The following is a 17,705-nucleotide window of genomic DNA, read 5'->3' on the forward strand; positions in this document are numbered from 1 at the left end:
TACTGGAGGCTACCATAAGTCAGTTTTTCTGCAGGACCAATCACGTAGATTCCATCTACCGAAAACACTATTTTGGTCACATAAGTCATTTCATTTAAGTTTGGAATTTTTGAAATCCACAGGCATTCAGGGCCCACTCTTGCGAAAAGACTCCCATGGATCTGTTTACAGAATCTTGGCCTTAGTGACGACTTAGAAAAATGTTTCAGTTGGTCCCCGATCCTGCAAGCTGCTCCAGAAAGGCAGATCCCTACATCCATACAGAGTCAAATTACTTGAATGGGACTTTAATTGTGACATAAGAGACCACAGCTTACAGGATCAGAGCCACAGAAAGCTCTCACAAAACATATTTAATTTATTATATTTCTAAATAAACTTCATCAAAATATTATCCATCAAAACAAGTGTATTGTTAATAATGTTTATTAAATATTGTGACATTAATCAGCATTTTAACCTACTACAAACAAAAGAAAATACAGCTTGATTAACAATGAAATTGTGAGGTTGCATTCAGTGCTGAAACATCTGTATGACTCTATTTTTATGCAACACTTTTACCTTTCAACATTACTTTATTGCAAGCAGAAGCTAAAAATAGATGAGTATCAAATACAGTAACAATTTTCAGCATCTATAAACAGCATGCACAATATACAATTAACACAGCTTAATATTTACCAGCAAATCCTGAACCAGAGCTTTCACATTACGGGATGTTTCTGGAGAAGGTGAATTATGGGAAGCAAGTTTTATCAGGGTAGCTAAAAAGTTTTTGCATTTCTTCACATTCTCTTGCATTTCCTGTTTAAAAAAAAATCAGATATACATAGTCTTTTGATATTGTTCACTGCATAGACTAATACATGTAAATAATGGGAAAACTAGAACATTTCTTATCCAAATAAAAGCAATTTGAAAGTGTCTTCAGTTATTTGGCTATTGCCGCTGTAGTTTGGTGCTCTCTTCACTTCCATTTAATCACTAATAGTCATACCATACAGTTACTAACGAAACTAATCATGGAAATATTTATTTTTCATGTCCAATATGCTATCATTCATTATATCCTTCATGGTTCACGGAACTGTAACCTTACATGATAAAAACCATCATGAAATATGTCAAAAATCCAAGCAATTACTGAGATGGCCGATACTGAATTCACAGTTTCTCTTTCCTATTTTTTAACTTTTTAAATTACTACTTCAGTATAACATCAACTGTACCAATCAAATCAAATAATAAATAAATACATTTCAAATATTATCATGTCTAAATCCCAATTTATTTTATCAGTTTACTATAACATATGCTCTAATCCTAACCCATCATGACCTTTAAAATAGTCAGTTTGCCATCTACTCAGGACAAGGCCACTGATATTATAAAATAACCTGTGTAGGCACACAGTCATTATAATAATGGAGTCCAGCAGTACAATTAGAGGTCTATTTGTTCCAGTTACAGAAATACTCCTTACACTGCACAACACTTGGACAAAGTTGGCCAAGTTAACTGTCAAGATCACTGCTAGTCCCTCAAAGCAGGCATTACATTTAGCTAATATGTGTTCTTTACAGAATGTATAAGGATGACACTAACAGGATATTATGGGAATTGGGTTGGTGTGAAAACTCTTCCTGGTATTAAATAAAACTCAAAAGCGCACATGTAACCAAGAAACAAAACCCCTATTATTCTTCTAAGCAGTCAAACATTCCAGAACTTACATACAAACCTGTGATATAACTGTAGTCCCTGGTACAGGAGAGCTAGGTATGACCTGGGGCTGTGCTGGTACCTGTGCTGTCATATGAGGTGGAAGTGGCAATCGAGGCTGACCTTGGGGTTGTGCTGGGGTTTGTCCTCCAAAAATTACCGTAGGTTGTTGAGCTGCTGGGGTTCCAGTTGCTACTGTTGTTTTAATTAAGCTCTGAGCACTTGTGGTAGCTACTGATACCTGATAACATTGTTATAATCAAAAAGCAGATAATTATCTTTTTTAATATATTTTATTCGATAATAAAGCTTTAAAACCCCCAAATTGCAAACTTACACTTCCCTTCTACTGCTGAGTTTAGCAGCTTATTACAACAAGAAAATATTCTTCCTTAAGGTTACAATTTGAGGGCCCAACTGTATCACACCTTACTCATGTTACTTTACTTTTTGAGTGGTCCCTTTAATTTCAATGGAACTGTTCAAAGAGAAATGTATTACTAACCAGGAATCTGGGTGGTATAATCTGGCTCTTTCACATTAGAGAGCTTGAGGGGCAAATTTACCACTAGCATTAGTGTGTGTAACTCCAACGGCAGTGAGTTTCGCCCTAACTATATGTGGAAAATAAACTTATGGGTAAAACTCATTTTCTTCTGTTTGTAATACAAGTAGTATATTCATATTTATCACCAAAACTCATTTAGAAAGCCTTACCTATATGACTGGTTGCATCAGCATTCATTTTTGTTCGTGTTGTGCTGGAGGCACTTTTAATACTTACTGTAGCGTGTGACAGCGTGGAGACTCCAGAAAAGGTTGCAGCAGATGTAGCACTAACTGATGTAGCAGTCGACTGTGCAACTTTGCCTTGCAGTGGAAGTCCAAGGTGGACAGGAGATGCGGCTACAGAAGTTGGTTGCTAGTATAATAACAGAAAAAGTATTAAATGCACTCATGTTAAATTACTGAAGATGCAAAAAGTACAAAGGTTCTTTTACACAGTGATGAAATGAGTATCTAATAATTAACCTCTACAGAAAGTTACCAAAAAAGCATAATTTATTTTTACTCCATAGCAATATGTAAATGATCAAATTACTATACCTCCAGTAAGATAATTATTTTATTCATATACAGATAAAAACGTCCAGGTGTATCTTCTTCCCTATACTTGTGAGAATGTGAGCAGCAACATGCACCATTTTATTTTGAACAAGTGTTTCTTATTGCTTAAAGCATCTTAATATGTTAGCATAACACAGCAGAGCATAGGAAAAAAGGACAATGTGAAGTGGGGGGAAAAATTCACTAACATTTTGTGTCACCTGGATGCATTACAGCCGTTATAATATGGCATACACATGATGTCATCACTAAATTAAAAATTTTAGATATTTGTAACTAGTACATACTGATCTTGTAGTCATGCACTGGCTCTGTCCAGTATTTTCCTTGAAAACTTAACACAGATAGAACATTTAAAAAGAGAAAAAAGGATAAGTGAAGTAAAATTAATATGAAAAAAACATTTACACAATTATGTAAGGAACCTGCTATAAGATTCCTGGCGAGAAATGTGTGTTCTATCTTAACTTGAACTCCCATATAGTAGTCCAGGGGAAACAGGGCAAAAATAACGTTCAACTCTAGGTAGGGGCTTCCAAATTGTAATATATGATCTTGGGGTTCCATCAATTCACTTCACAACATTTTATACGGTGGTGGTACATGAATGAATAAAATTTGGGAGTCTCTGCTTTAGAGAGAGTGCTGGATGCATTATTAACAAAGCATTTCTTGATTCACAGAGTTACAATGATGGGGACTTCAGAATCTCCCATATGTCCATGCATAAATAAGGACAAGTATGGTGAACTGGAGAGAGGGATTTAGAGGAAATAATGGATTGAAAGGTAAAGGCAACTCAAAGAAGGAAGCCCACACAATTTTCTTGGACATCTGCCTCTCAGAAGTATATGAAATCTTTCTAAAAATATGCAAAAGAGAAAGGCAGAAAATACCATCAAATGTTTTCGTACATAAAGAATATGCTACTTAGTACTGCATTTTGAGATCACCAAATGATAGATCAACATAGGTAAAGTTATCTTCAATGTCATCCTCCTCGTCTAGATCATCATCATCATCATTGTTCCTATCCACATCAAAGATAACCCTTTCCTTCATCCTTTAACCTGTAAAAAAAATTAAGTCCAAATATTTCCAGAACCAATGATACATCTAGTGCGCTGCTCAGATGGAACTCTGAAAAATTAGATTATCCTTATTCTTTATCATAATAAAAGAAAAGTGATTGTTAAAAGCTTATGAAGGAAAATGATTCTGACTTACTCACAATTTTTCCCTCAGCAGAATGCTTTAACAATGACAAGCAATAAAATTGTCCTAGGCAGCCGAAATGCCCATTATTTTTAGTGGCCTATTTTCATTTGAGGAGATAAATCTAAGACATTACTACCAAATAAATTTACAACCTAGTCTTAACAATAAAAATGTACCAACAGTCAAAATGTGATTTAATTCTATGTACATTTTAGGCTACATATAAAAATTTATCATGCAGCATACAAACATTGACAGAATAAAATAATTTGTAAGAAATACAGAAAGCCCAGTTTTCAAAATGGGCTCCAAGTATGCAAACCACAAAAAGTAAAATTTGCATCAAAGGGCAATTTGTGAATGCAAATAAAGTAATTAGACATCTAATTACCTGATTCACATAGGCAAATTCAAACACACAGACAAAACTGTACATGTGTCGAGATCCTTGTTGACAATGTGGCCAAATATGTATTATAGTCTGAACCTTCCACAAGGCGGCAGCAGCAGCAACAAATAAATGCACATTTTAATATATTCCTCCTTTTATCTTCTAAAAGCAAAATCTGACTTTTGTTTTTAAGTAACGTAACACTTACAAAAGATGCAAGACTGGTATCCCTGAACAATATAAGTTGACTATTTGCAGAACAAATACAACATATGCATCATCCATGCAAGCTTTTCACACTCCCTTGGCAATGTGCATCAACCTTTACCTAGGAACTCTCTTTAGTGGAGAGAGGTAAATTCAGTATCTATGACCATTAATTCTTAGGCTCTCTGCTGATACAGCCAAGAAGGATGCCAACTAGTGCCCACTGTGATTACAGAGTTTTATAATAGATATATCCACTCAGATGGGGAGAGAGAGAGAGAGAGAGACCATAAATTCATGATAGGTGAGGCTGATAGCACTGCTTATTACTAAGGCTGCCCAGAACTTCCCATAATCAGACCCTGGTTTCAATTGCTTATAACTTTGCCAAATTAACTGTTTGAGCTGAAATTTTCCAAGACAGTGGTCTGCCTCAGCCTGAACTCTTCCGGAAAATTTCAGCCAATACCAAGAATGTGATTAGAGAAAAATACATTTTTCACTTACGTTAAAAAAAAATTCTAGAGACCTTTTCTTTGGAATGCTCTAGTGCCCCAGGCTTTGGAATGAGGACTTGAAATTTGGCAAGAGGTGACCTTTGTGTCAGGGATGTGCCCTATTGCCATGACCACGAAAATCCATCCGAATTTGACCAAGTCATAAGCCTTTGACAAATCATATTTCACACATGCTCAGTAGAGATTGGATGAGGAACTGGCGGAGAAGCAGGGTATGGGAGCCAGAAGGGATATGACTGGAGGCAGAGAGAGAGAGAGAGAGAGCACAAGTGCAGAGGAAGGAACAGGATCTGGCTGGGCAAGGAGACTGAGCACAAGAAGCCAGGGAAGAGCAATGGAAGGACTGGGAATGGCTGGGCAAGGAGAGTGGGAGGAAGAGCACACAGGTATTCAGAGGGGTGAGACAACAACTGGGTAGGTGAGGAGAATGGGAGCCAGCGGTGGGGAAGAGACAGGACTGGGACTGGTTGGAGGGGACAGGGCAGAAGGGTCAAGCATGAGGGAAATGGGCAGAAGAGTTTGTGCCCACTAAAGTATACTCCCCTTCCACACCAAGGAATAGAACTCAAAATCTGTACTCTCACCATTCCGCTGCTGTCAGCAAACATCTGTGAAATCCACCAATAAAGTGTCTCATTGCCCATTGGTGCCACTTCACCTGGAGGGTAACAACCTACTTCTACTAGCAGTTACTCCATCGGCTCAAGTGACAAAAGTCTGTGTGGTGGATCTAAAGGTTCCAGCTCTGTGATGAACCACGTGGGTGTCAATATAATGTTACATGACAGAATTGCTGGTAAAAGAACATTATGAAGGATGCTAAGTCAAACACCCAAAAGTTATGAAATGCAAGAATTAAAGTTGCCCGAGCAACCTTACTTCAGCCCCCTTCTGCATATGCATTATGATTAAGGCTACGATTTAGTCATGGGTATTTTTAGTAAAAGTCATGGACAGCTCACGGGCAATAAACAAAAATTCACAACTCATGACCTGTCCATTACATTTACTAAAAATACCCCTGACTAAACCTTGGGGGGAGGGGCGTGTTGTTGGGGTGCCACCCGGAGGGGCTGCTGCTGGGAGGGACCTCCCCAGGAGACTGCCAGCAGCACCCGCTGCCGGGAGCCACTGAGCAGCGGCTGCTTTGGCCACCCCCCGGGACTGCTGCTGGGGGTGGCCGCTACTGGGAGGGGACCAGGGGGCCACTGCTCAGGGAGGGGCCGGGGGCCATCCCGGGACTGCTGCCAGGGACTACCAAGCAGCAGCTGCTCCGGCGGTCCCTGGGACCGCTGCTCAGGCGGTCCTGGGCCAGCCACATTGGCCGCTGTTTGGGCGCTCTCCAGGGCCAGATGCCTGGGACCACCTGAGCAGCAGCTTGTACGGCTGGCCCCAGGTCCACTCCAGCAGCAGCCAGTGCAGGTGGTTGTGGGGCTGCCTGAGCAGCTGGCTGCAGAGCTGCTCCAGGAGAGGTCAGTGTGGCCGTCCCCAGGGCCACCTGAGCAGCTGGCTCTGGAGCCAAGTGCTTGGGCAGCCCTTGGGTCAGCGATACTGGCCACTGCAGAAGTCATGAAAAGTCACAGAATCTGTGACAGACACAAAGCCCTAATTACAATATGATCTTTAATTACATGATCCCTTTTTTCTTCATGGGACCTCTGCCTCATTCTGTGCATTGGCTGGACCTGCTCTGAAAATGAAACAGGATTACATAATGAAGGAGACAGCTGTCTGCAGGATCCATCTCATTTTTTTGGCAGAAGTTGGAATGTGTGTAGTGAATGAGGCAGTGGACTGCAGGAAGAGAAAGGACAGTCTCAGGGTTAATTGCTACCCTGGAGAACCTGTCTCTGCCCAAGAGGTCCTCTCTGATGCTAGTCAAGTCACCTTTCACCAGTAACCATTAATTGTGCATTCCTCATTTAGGGGTACCTGACTTGGGACCCTACGGTTACATTTGCACAAGTGCTGAGTGCTCGCAGCTGAACTCAATGGGAACTGTGTTCTGAACATATAAAGTGCCAAAGAATGCTAAATACTCTTTAAAATATTAGGTCCTAAGTATCTCAAATTGGGCATCTTGCTGTGCCACAGTTTATCATCTGTAAAATGGGGATAATAAATAAAATAATAAAATAATAATAATAATAATACCCCCTCATCTTGTAGGGGTGTCCACTGTTTGTGAAGCATTCATATGTGCCAATAACAAGCACTACAGAAAAGCATAGGAGGGAACTAATAATTCTGTCTTCTGAGCAGTGTTTGAGGAGAGTGCAGTATGTAAGGTATGGGATGGGGCAAAGGAGAAAACAAAACACTGAAATGCTGTTCATTAAGTGAGCACCATTCATCCTGTGCACTGAATGAGGCAGTAGTCTTGTGGGGAAAAATAGTAAGTGATGATGTCATTAAAGACTGTATCATAAAGCATATACACAAAAGGATTGAATTACGTTTGCACCGGCAACCTTGATTCTGGCATTTTCTAATCTTAGAGTGCTTGACTTTGCACTCAAACATTAAAAAGAACATTAAGGTTCTTTAACAACTTTTTCTGAGTAATTTTATGTAGTTCACCAAGTAACCATCCCATTGTAATGATATGAACCAGATCTGAACCAATGGCCTACTGACAGAGTTGGAAAGGGATTGCTGATGAGCTGTGAAGAGTCATTTGTCTGCTTCCTATTCCTCGCCACTCTCATACACTATACTTTTTAAATCTTTCTCCAGAGTTTGTTAATACCTGTAGATTAGATAGGTAGACAAAGAGGTAAATTTAAGATCTGTCTGGATTAATAAACAGATTGTGAACACTACTGCTGTTCTCACAAGAGGAAAAAATAATTTACCTAAAATTACAAATAGTTACACTACTATTTTTGCAGATTCATAATGTTTTTAATGCAGAATGGCTTATCTTAGATACCCACATTGCCTATTAAACCTATATAAAATATTTCTTCAAAGAACTTTCAGTTTTCTTAAGAGATCTCTCTAGAAGGAACAAAGGCCCAGACACGCATTCAAAGCCTCAAGTATTCCTTACCAATCACCCCAGCAGCATCTTCTACTGGATATCAATCAATCTTTATTTTTATGTGGAGGAGGAGAGGGGAATCTACCTGACATCCACACAAAACCCCTTTCTGGTTTAGTTTTGATAGCTTTCAAGATTTTTTTTTTTTTTTAAACCTTGAGCTGGGATGTCTTCCATACTCAGGCAGCCTACAGTCAATAAACAGCATAGTCATAAAAAGGTTGAGTTGTTTGTCTTTTAAGAAGCAGGAGTAAATAGGGCTTTTCTTAACATGCATTTCTCTTCTCCCTTTTAATGGAGAAATGTAAATCACTCATTTCTATTTTCTTAAAATTTTTTAGTGAAATGATGCATTTGTGAGGAATATTTACAGTTATACAATTATACAAAAAATATGTAAACCTTGTTCATTTGCTTACAATGCTGTAGCCAACCTAAAAAGTTTAAATGCTAAATCTGTCTCCTTCTTCTCAGTAATTGATTCCAGAGGTGAAGATTTACAGAGACAGCAGAAAAGCACGCAAACTTCTGGCAGCAACTCAGTTAAATGACAGACCTTCACTCATATGACAACCAAAAATCTGCAAAAAAATAAAAACTCAGCCTAGCAAATTTGCACTATCATATACAATATATTAGCCAAGAAAATATGCATCACATTTCATATACAGTATCTTGCAGTGCAGGAGTACAGAAGCAACAGGTTAAACAAACTGTGCAAAAAAGAAGGCTAAAAACACTAATCACATCGTCTTAAAAAATTACTGTGTTGCAGGAGTTTCTGATGAGAAAAAGTAGTAACTTTCATTAATGTGTTGTATAATAAGAAAATGCTTTAATACCAAAGGACTGCAAATGAACCAATGCAAGTTTATATACCGTGTTTCAAGATTCATAAAGGAAAAGGAGATGAGTATGAAATGAATGGATCAGAAACATAACAAGCACCCACCCTAGAGAAACTCTTAGGTATCATGAATATAATCTTCAATTCAGTGCAACAGGCTACTGGCAGACAGTGGAGGGACTCCAGCACAAGAGCATTAAGGTAAAATAGCTCCAGTGGAATGGAGCCTAACAGATGTATTTAGTATAAAATGAGGCATATGAACAGACATTACTGGAAATCCAGCAAAAATAAAATAGCAATAACCAACCCTGGTGTAATAAAGGCATGACCCAAGGGGTACTTTCTTGATGGAGTAACGCTCTTTACTTCCGTTGAGTTGCACCGGTGATTAAAGCCCACGCTCGGAGATTAAAGCCCATGCTGTTGCATGGGTGTGGCAGTTGGACCAAATAATGCACCAAGCATGATCTGTATCGGATTCATTTTTCCCCTTAGCGGTATGTCCCTCGGCCCGCGCCGCTTCCTGGAGCCCCCATTGGCCTGCAGCAGCGAACCGCGGCCAGTGGGAGCAGCGATCAGCCAAACATGCGGACGCGGCATGTAAACAAACCGGCCCGGCCCGCCAGGGGCTTTCCCTGAACAAGCAGAGTCCCAAGATTGGGAAACACCAGCATAGATGAATGCCTTACTGTAGCGATACACCACACAGGTGTAATTTGTAAAGTCAAAATGGCTGAGAACTTTAAAATATTGGTTGTAACCAACTGCGAATCCCAGTGACGATTCAACCTGGTGATATTCTACACAAAAAGAGCTTTCAGCCATGCTTGCAGTGGTTTCCTTCGCTTCACACTGATGCTAGACATTCTAGGCTTCAGAGTTACATATAGGGTGACAATCCTGGAATCTATTATATAGATCAGAAGTTCTCAAACCTTTTTTGCTCTCCGGTCACCCAACTCTGAAGGCAGCACAGAAGTAAGGGTGGCAATACTGCAAATCCCCCCTAGAACACACTTGCTCCAGTTTGAGAAACGCTGATATAGATGAATTTGTCTGAGCCAGATAGCAAGAGAAAAGGGTATGGTCCTGCAATGTTCTTTAAAGAAGAACAGTACAGCTTTTGTATGGTGGTATTTAAAATCCCAAATCATCAACAGAATATATATGCATGCTTCAAAAATCAAGAATGCATTTATTTTTCAAAATACAGAAACTGAAAATAACAATCTTCATGAAATTAAAGTTGTTTTAATTTTATTGGACACATTGGTTACGTTACATGTTCTTATTGGTTGAAAATAATTTAGAAGCAGGTTTGTGGATTGAATACTACTTACTGATCAAGAATTTAGGTCCCATTGTGCTAGGCAGGATTAAGTGCCCGTGTTCTTTAAGAAAAAAGAACACAGCCCCTACCCCAGAGAGCAAACATGCTACAATAATCAATTAAAATTTGTTCTGTCAACAAACTTCCCAATAAAATTGGTCACTCTGAAACAAAAAAGCGGCACAGAAAACCTGAGTTCCCCCCCCCTTTTTTTTTTTGGAGAAAATATTCATGGAAAACTAGGGCCAAGTTTGCCAAAAGATACATCAAGTTTAAGATTTGTGCACCCTTCAGTGAATCTGGACCATGGTTTAGTTTCTGATGGAAACCGTGAAACTTACCTTTAGCAGACTTTGGCTTTTAGGTTTTGAGTTTGCACAATTCAAAACAACACTCAATGTGAAACCTACTGGATGCAAACAAAACCTCTGTACACAGCTTCAGGAATATTTTTATTGTTTAGATGTCTCAGAAAAAAAAAAAAGGAGGTTTCCACAGTTTACAAATGTTATTTTTTAAATAACAATACAGGGATACCTGGAGAAGGATTAAGGCAAATGGAAGAGAGCATATGCAAAAGACCAAACCTGGAAGTTTGGTAAAAGACCAACAAATCACAAATACTTTTTTTTTTAAAAAAAATAGGAATTGATGCTGTGGTTGGTAGCACACCTATTGTTATATTACCTCCCATTATCAGTCCCTATTTTCAGATGCTTATAACTTCACCAAACTTTAACCATTCAAACCGGAATTTTACATGATGGGTGTCTACCTCAGGCTGATTTAAAAAAAAAAAAAAAGAAAAAAAATTAAGCCCGAACAGGTCATCTGTTTTCAAGAACAAAGTTAATAAAAAAATTAATGATTTTGCTAATAATAAAAAACCATGGTTTTTTTTAAGATATGCTAGCACACCCACCAGTTACTGGTGACTCACGGGGATAAATTTTAGACAGTAGCTTTCCCCTTTCTATGCTTAAGGCTATTCATTTTTAAAAAATCCCCATGATTAGAGCAGGGACTTGAAATATTGCTGGAGAGTGCCCTTTGTGTAAGGGGTGTGCTTTTTGTCATTCCCATTAATATCTACCCAAATTTGGTCCAAGTATAAGCCTTCAAAAAACTGCAGTTCACACAGGCTTAGTAAAGATTTGCTAGATCTTTGCCCCTAAAATCTCTGCAGATTCGGCCTACAATAAGCATACTCCAGCCTGGAGTTGCAGGGGGCTGAGCAGGACTTTCTCTGCAACTGTAGCTCTGTGCTTCTATGGGCCAAGCTGGGGCAGGGCCCTAGAAATGAAAGCCAAGAGATTCTCTCCCCTGTGCTCTCAAAAGCCCCACTTGCTGGGCTCAGGATACTCCCTGATTTTAATGCAGAGGGGAGAAGAGCTGGACTGGGGGTGAAGGGGTATGGAGGGGGCAGTGGGGAGTAGAATGGGACGAAGAGCACAAGTCAGTGAGACTGGGACTACAGGCTGGCTGGTGAGGAGGGGAAAACTGGGACTATGAGTGTACACAGAGGGAGACTGGACCTGGGATCAGAAGACGCACAAGGAGACGGACTGGGATGAGGAGCCAGGATGGGGAAAAACATAGGACTGGGACAGAACGCAGGGGGATGGCAGAAGTTCCCACGATCCCCTCTAGAGCCTGGAATGAAACCCAAGACCACTGAGTCTCACCACTCCTCTGATGTCAGCAAATATCTTTGAAACCCACTGGTAAAGTGTCTCATCCCCCTCAAAGGAAAATATCCTACGACTCTCTCTTGGTTCAAGTGGTCTGTAATGCAAATGTAAAGGTTCCAATCCTGCTGATGAATTGAGTGGGTATCAATATGATGCTACATGATGAAGCTTCTATTCTTTCAGTTTGTTTTTTGAAAAACCTAGGAAATTACACAAAAATAACTAGGCTAAAAGAACATTACTAACGGTACAAAGTCACACGCTCAAGTTAGGAAATGACAGAATTAAGATTGTCTGTGCAGCCTTAATTTGAACCCTTTGTGCATATGCACTATGAAACAGTTTGTAATTATATGATCTCATATTATTTTTTCTTGCCTTAGGACCCCTGCCTCTTCAGTGCCAGATAAATCTGCTCTGGGGATGATCTGGGGTTGTATAGTGAAGGAGGCATTTGTCTGAGGGACCCTTGCTTCATTTGTTGCAGAAATGGGAACGTGTAGTAGTGAATGTGACAGGGAACTGCAGGAAGAGAAAGGACGGTTTCATAGTTAAGACAGCTGAATGCTGCCCTGGAGAACTGAATTCTATCCTTGCCTCTGCTAGAGAGTTCCTTTTGTGATACTTGTCAAGTCACTTAATCCAGTGGTTCTCAACCTATTTACCAATGTGGGCCACATATGCAGCTCTCTGCAGGTTATGTGGGCCGCATCCATACAATATATATACTACCTGTATGGCCCTGAAGATGTCACATAGGCCACAGCTGTGTGCTGACTGGACCGCAAGCAGCCTGCGGGCTGCCAGTTGAGAACCATTGACTTAACCCAATTTCTTCACAACTGGTCACTAACTGTATTTTCCTCATTTTAGGAGTGCCTGACTTGAGACCCTAGGGTTACATTTGCAGATGTGCTGAGTGATCACAGCTGCAACTGAACTCAATGGTAGTTGTGCTATGAAAATATAAAGTGTTATATAATGCTAATTACTAAGAAAAATCAGGTCCTAAGTGTCTCAAATTGGGCATCTATAATTAATGTATATTTTTACCTGAATCTCGCTGTGCCTCAGTTCAGCATCTGTAAAATGGGAATAATACCACCACGTTCAATCACAGAGGTGTTGTGAAAATCAATTCATTACTGTTTGCGAAGCATTCAGATAATATAGCGTTGTCTACCACAGAAAATCCTATGAGGGAATTAGTAACTCTGTCTTCAGAGCACTGTTTATATAGTGTGCTATAAATACAGCCTGGTTTCACATACTGAACAATGACCATAAAACAAAATATTTAACTGCTCATTAAGTGAGCACAATCCCTCCAGTGTACTGAATGAGGTTGGAGTCCTATGGAAAAAACAGTATGTGATCACATAACTAAAGACTATCATAACACATATATGCACAAGGGGGATTTAATTAAGGTTACACACGAAACCTTCATTCTAGCATTTCTTAACTTTTTATTTGGAACCTTAAGAATGTTATTTTAATGTAGTTTGTGTGTGTGTGTAATATCCTAAGTATGTTTAAATTGCTATGTAAGAATATTCCAAGTACATAAATAGTAGAATTTACATGTACCAGTGGTTAATTTCTTCTTAAAGAAGAATTATATATCCAAGGTGAACAAAAGGCGGAAAGATGGTCAACTCTAGCCTATACCTCACAGAAAAAAGCATCATCAAGCCTCCATCACCATATCTATTGGTCTCCCACCTACACATCTAGTACTAATCTCTCCTCACACGCTGGCAACTTACCTTTCAGCATTCAAACAAGGCTAAATTTCCTTCTCCCAGGAATATCCAAATACTCTACAAATATATATTTTTTTTATTGTTAGGGAGAACAGAACAACTGGTACCTTTAAAATAGGTATATTTTGGGACCTATTAACATGGACAAGTATTTCTTTAAATAACATAATGAAGAGAGACAACTTGAAAAAGAGATCCAGTTACTCACTGTGGAAAAACACTGGATATGGGTTATATTAACTCTTCATGAAACTAAATTATAGGATTGGGAATGCTCTTGTCTGTAAAGATAAGCCATAACAATTCAAAATGCTCTGCAAAGAGAAGGTATGAATACATTACCATTTGACTACATGGCACCTACTATTATCTGAAAGTACATTAAGGCCATCAGAAATTTAATTCTCAAAAGTGATGACTGAAATAAGATTTAACCAACTCCAGAAAAGCATCAGGCTGATCACTGATGACCAAATATTCCCACAGAAAACTTGAACAGTGTCACATGCAGGGCAAACATCACAAAGAATTAACAGCGAAGACTCTTCAGATCCTTGCTGACAGTTTTAGTTCTATGTTAAGTTTCACTGATATGAAGGCAATTCATTAAACAAAACATTAACATTAAAGTATGTTTGCATTTAAAGAGGTTACGTATATGGGTAAAACATCTATAGAATCAGGGCCTAACATTGCATATAAGATTTTTTTTTTTAAATCTACAACTCACATTTCCATTTCACTGGTATACATTGGAATGTAATTTTACCACCAGTTTCAAATTACTGAAAGTACCATTATTTTTGACTTTTTATTTATGCATGTAGCAGCAGCCTGACTAATAAGAAACACAAACAAAGAGCAGGAAATTTGGCTTAAAGCATTCAGAAACAAACAAAGCTCTGAACTACATAAACTGAAAATGTAAACAGAAAAAGAAAGCTATCAATGAAAAACTAGATGGCAGCACCTACCTACTTTTTAAAATTTCACAAGTATACTTCGAAAACAAGTACAGTGCTGCTTTCTCCAATGTTATTTCAAACGCTGAAAAGCATTAGGCATAACATACTCTTTGAAGATTATAATTCAAGTAATTTACTTGGTAAAAAAACAAGAATATTGATATTTTAATTTTCCCATAATGGTCATCTATGATTTCAAAATGGAGCAGTAATGAATCTAAAACTTCATAGAATTGTAGATTGTACTTTCACACATTATAAAAATTGCATAACAAAACTATGAGATTTGAAAATTCCAAAACATAAATCACTGTTAAAATAACCAAATATCACAATTCTCAATCACAGAACACAGGAAGAATATCAAATTCATACAGAAACATGGAATAAAGAGAGTAAAATATTGTACAGTTTTGACAAGGTATTTATTTTAAATATGCCAAATGCTTTTCCAATTTCATTAGAGGGCTTTTTCTGAACCAAGAATATAAATCAGGCACAAAACACTCTTATTACAATCAGAGCAGATGTCATTCTCCCCAAAGGGCATCCATGATGCAGATAAGGTCCACAAGACAACAATAAGTTTCCATTAGGATACAGTAAGAGAGAGACACTTATAGGAGCACAGAAATATAATCAAGAAAAGAGAAGACAGACTCCCCCTAGTGACAGGAACAATCTATGTTCATGTTCAGAAAAATGTTAAATTTCCCTGTAATATGTTACTATAGGTGTGCTAAAAACTGCAGTTAATATAAAATAATTATTTTCTTCCATAATCTTAAAATCAGATTTAAATTAAAGTTGTATTAAACTCTAATAATTGTTTAATTAAAGAGAAACTATTTACTTTCTAATATATTAAATGTTTCAGCAATGCAATAAAATCTTAGAATTTACTCATGAGGAAAGATTAGAAATGTAACTGCACCTATTCAAGTTTTACTTACTTCAATACTTTATTTCAGTGAAAAAAGAAGTGACAATTTATATTCACAAGATGATTACAGTTCCAATGTAAACACATTGTATGCATCTTTCTCTGAATCACTGCTTTTTATATAGCATTCTGCAATCTTGAGATTCTGAATGTTTTTTTAATTAAATCTTATTGTACTGATTTGCACTCATTTATTTATATGCTGCACATCCTTCTGTAATTTATTCTTGTCCTCCGTGGTCTCTCCTAGCTTGGCACTAAACTGACCCAGAGAAGGATGCCACCCTAAAAGGGTTACTGTTGCTCTGTTGACCCTCTCTCGCTGACGTATAGCTCCTCCTGGAGCAGTTTTCCAGACTTCTGCTAGGACACACAGGCACAGATTACAGTGCTACAGAGAGTGTTTCGTCCTCCACTTCACTTCTCTTCCACACAGTCACTCACACCACCTATAAAGGTAGGTATTATTCTCATTTTACACAATGGAAAACTGAGGCAGAGGGAAGTTAACTGTCTAGCACAAGGTCACGAATCAATGGAAGAGCCAAAAAGGGAATCCAGTGCTAACCGAAGCCAAAATATTATTTTCAAAAGGCATTTGTCTAGCTTCTGTGAGAATTTCATGAAAGACTGTTCTAAAAGCTGTATTAAAATATTGCTGTATGATGTTTACTGCATTCCCTCCATCCACAAAACTGACAAGTGAGTCAAATAATATTTCAAGTTTCTGTGGCATGGCCTATTCTTTATTACATACAAAAATGTTAAACAAAAGTTACTTAGGTTGCAAAGTCAAGCACTCAAATTTTAGGAAATGCCAGATTTATGGTTGCCTGTGCAACCGTAATTCTGCCCTTTGTATGTTCAACCTATGCACTGAATGAGACAGAGGTCCTGTGGAAAAAATAGTAGGGTATTATTTAAAGACTGTATCATAATGCGTACAAACAAGTGGGCAAAATTAAGGCTGCATGGATAACTGTAAATTTAGCATGGTCTAACTTTTGAGTGTTTAATTTTTGCAACCTAAATAACTTTCTTAACCTTTTTTAATGTATTTTCCTAAGTTGCTGATCTTTAAAGGGAAAGGTAAAAAAAAATCCTCTTCCATACAACTATAACATCCCTTCCCTATCATGTAGGAACAGCACAGTTTGAACCCTGAACCTTCAGCAATGCAGCCTGGACTTCTAACACACAAGGTACAGGACCAAATATGTTAGCTAGCAGCAGAAGAATGCTGTTATTCAGAGGGGACAGGTAATGGGCTTCCAAGGCTCAGCTCTCCCTCTTTTTCCTCCACAGAAGTAAGGGGCTCCAGCCCCACAAGATGCCCCCAGAAGGGAAGACTGGCTGAGAGTTTACAGTTGGAGCTTGTCCCCTCGTCTCTCTTCCCTCCCCAAGAAATGGGGGAACCCCTACCCATGTCATGTCCCAGGTACAGAGGAATAGAATACTGAGGCCATGTACCAGGCCTTGGGTGTGGTGTAAGGGTTGGGGGTACACTTGCTGCTTTACTATGTATTGCTCATCAAGTTAATCTCATCCGAGTGGATTTTTATCATTTTGTTTATTTTTTGCTCATTAGTGGCATTTTTAACCTATTGTTGAAGTTAGATTAATCTCCATTTACCTGGTCCCTCAATTGTTCTTTATGAGCTGTCAAAAATAAATGTCAGGTTTTGCAGCTTTCTTGGCTCATTCTTTAATAATCCTTGAATGAATACCATAATATTTTGCTGATTTGTATATATTTAATTTATCTATATATTCTGCCACCTGACTCACTATGGTGCTCTTTCCCTCTGGTGATTTGGAAAATCAATATTTAAAGCTCTTAAAATTAACATACCTTTTTACAATCTTGCTCGTAAGCAAATAATTCAATAAATCATTTGAAATTATTAAAATATTTCACAACTATTAAGGA

At 38.4% G+C, this 17,705-nt stretch overlaps 1 protein-coding gene across 1 annotated transcript in view; it reads right to left on the reverse strand.

Moving 5' to 3' along the window:
* LOC141996592 (transcription initiation factor TFIID subunit 4-like) overlaps positions 1-17,705 on the reverse strand; it is a 187,394-nt gene that overhangs the window by 162,153 nt on the left and 7,536 nt on the right. Inside the window, exons 3-5 of the mRNA XM_074968744.1 lie at positions 2,510-2,647; positions 1,745-1,966; positions 685-807 (exon numbers count right to left, since the gene is read on the reverse strand). Coding sequence (XP_074824845.1) covers positions 685-807; positions 1,745-1,966; positions 2,510-2,647 — 483 coding nt within the window. The remainder of the gene's footprint in view (positions 1-684; positions 808-1,744; positions 1,967-2,509; positions 2,648-17,705) is intronic.

This window comes from Natator depressus, chromosome 12, assembly GCF_965152275.1.
Source record: "Natator depressus isolate rNatDep1 chromosome 12, rNatDep2.hap1, whole genome shotgun sequence".
In the NCBI taxonomy this organism is placed as follows: Eukaryota; Metazoa; Chordata; order Testudines; family Cheloniidae; genus Natator; species Natator depressus.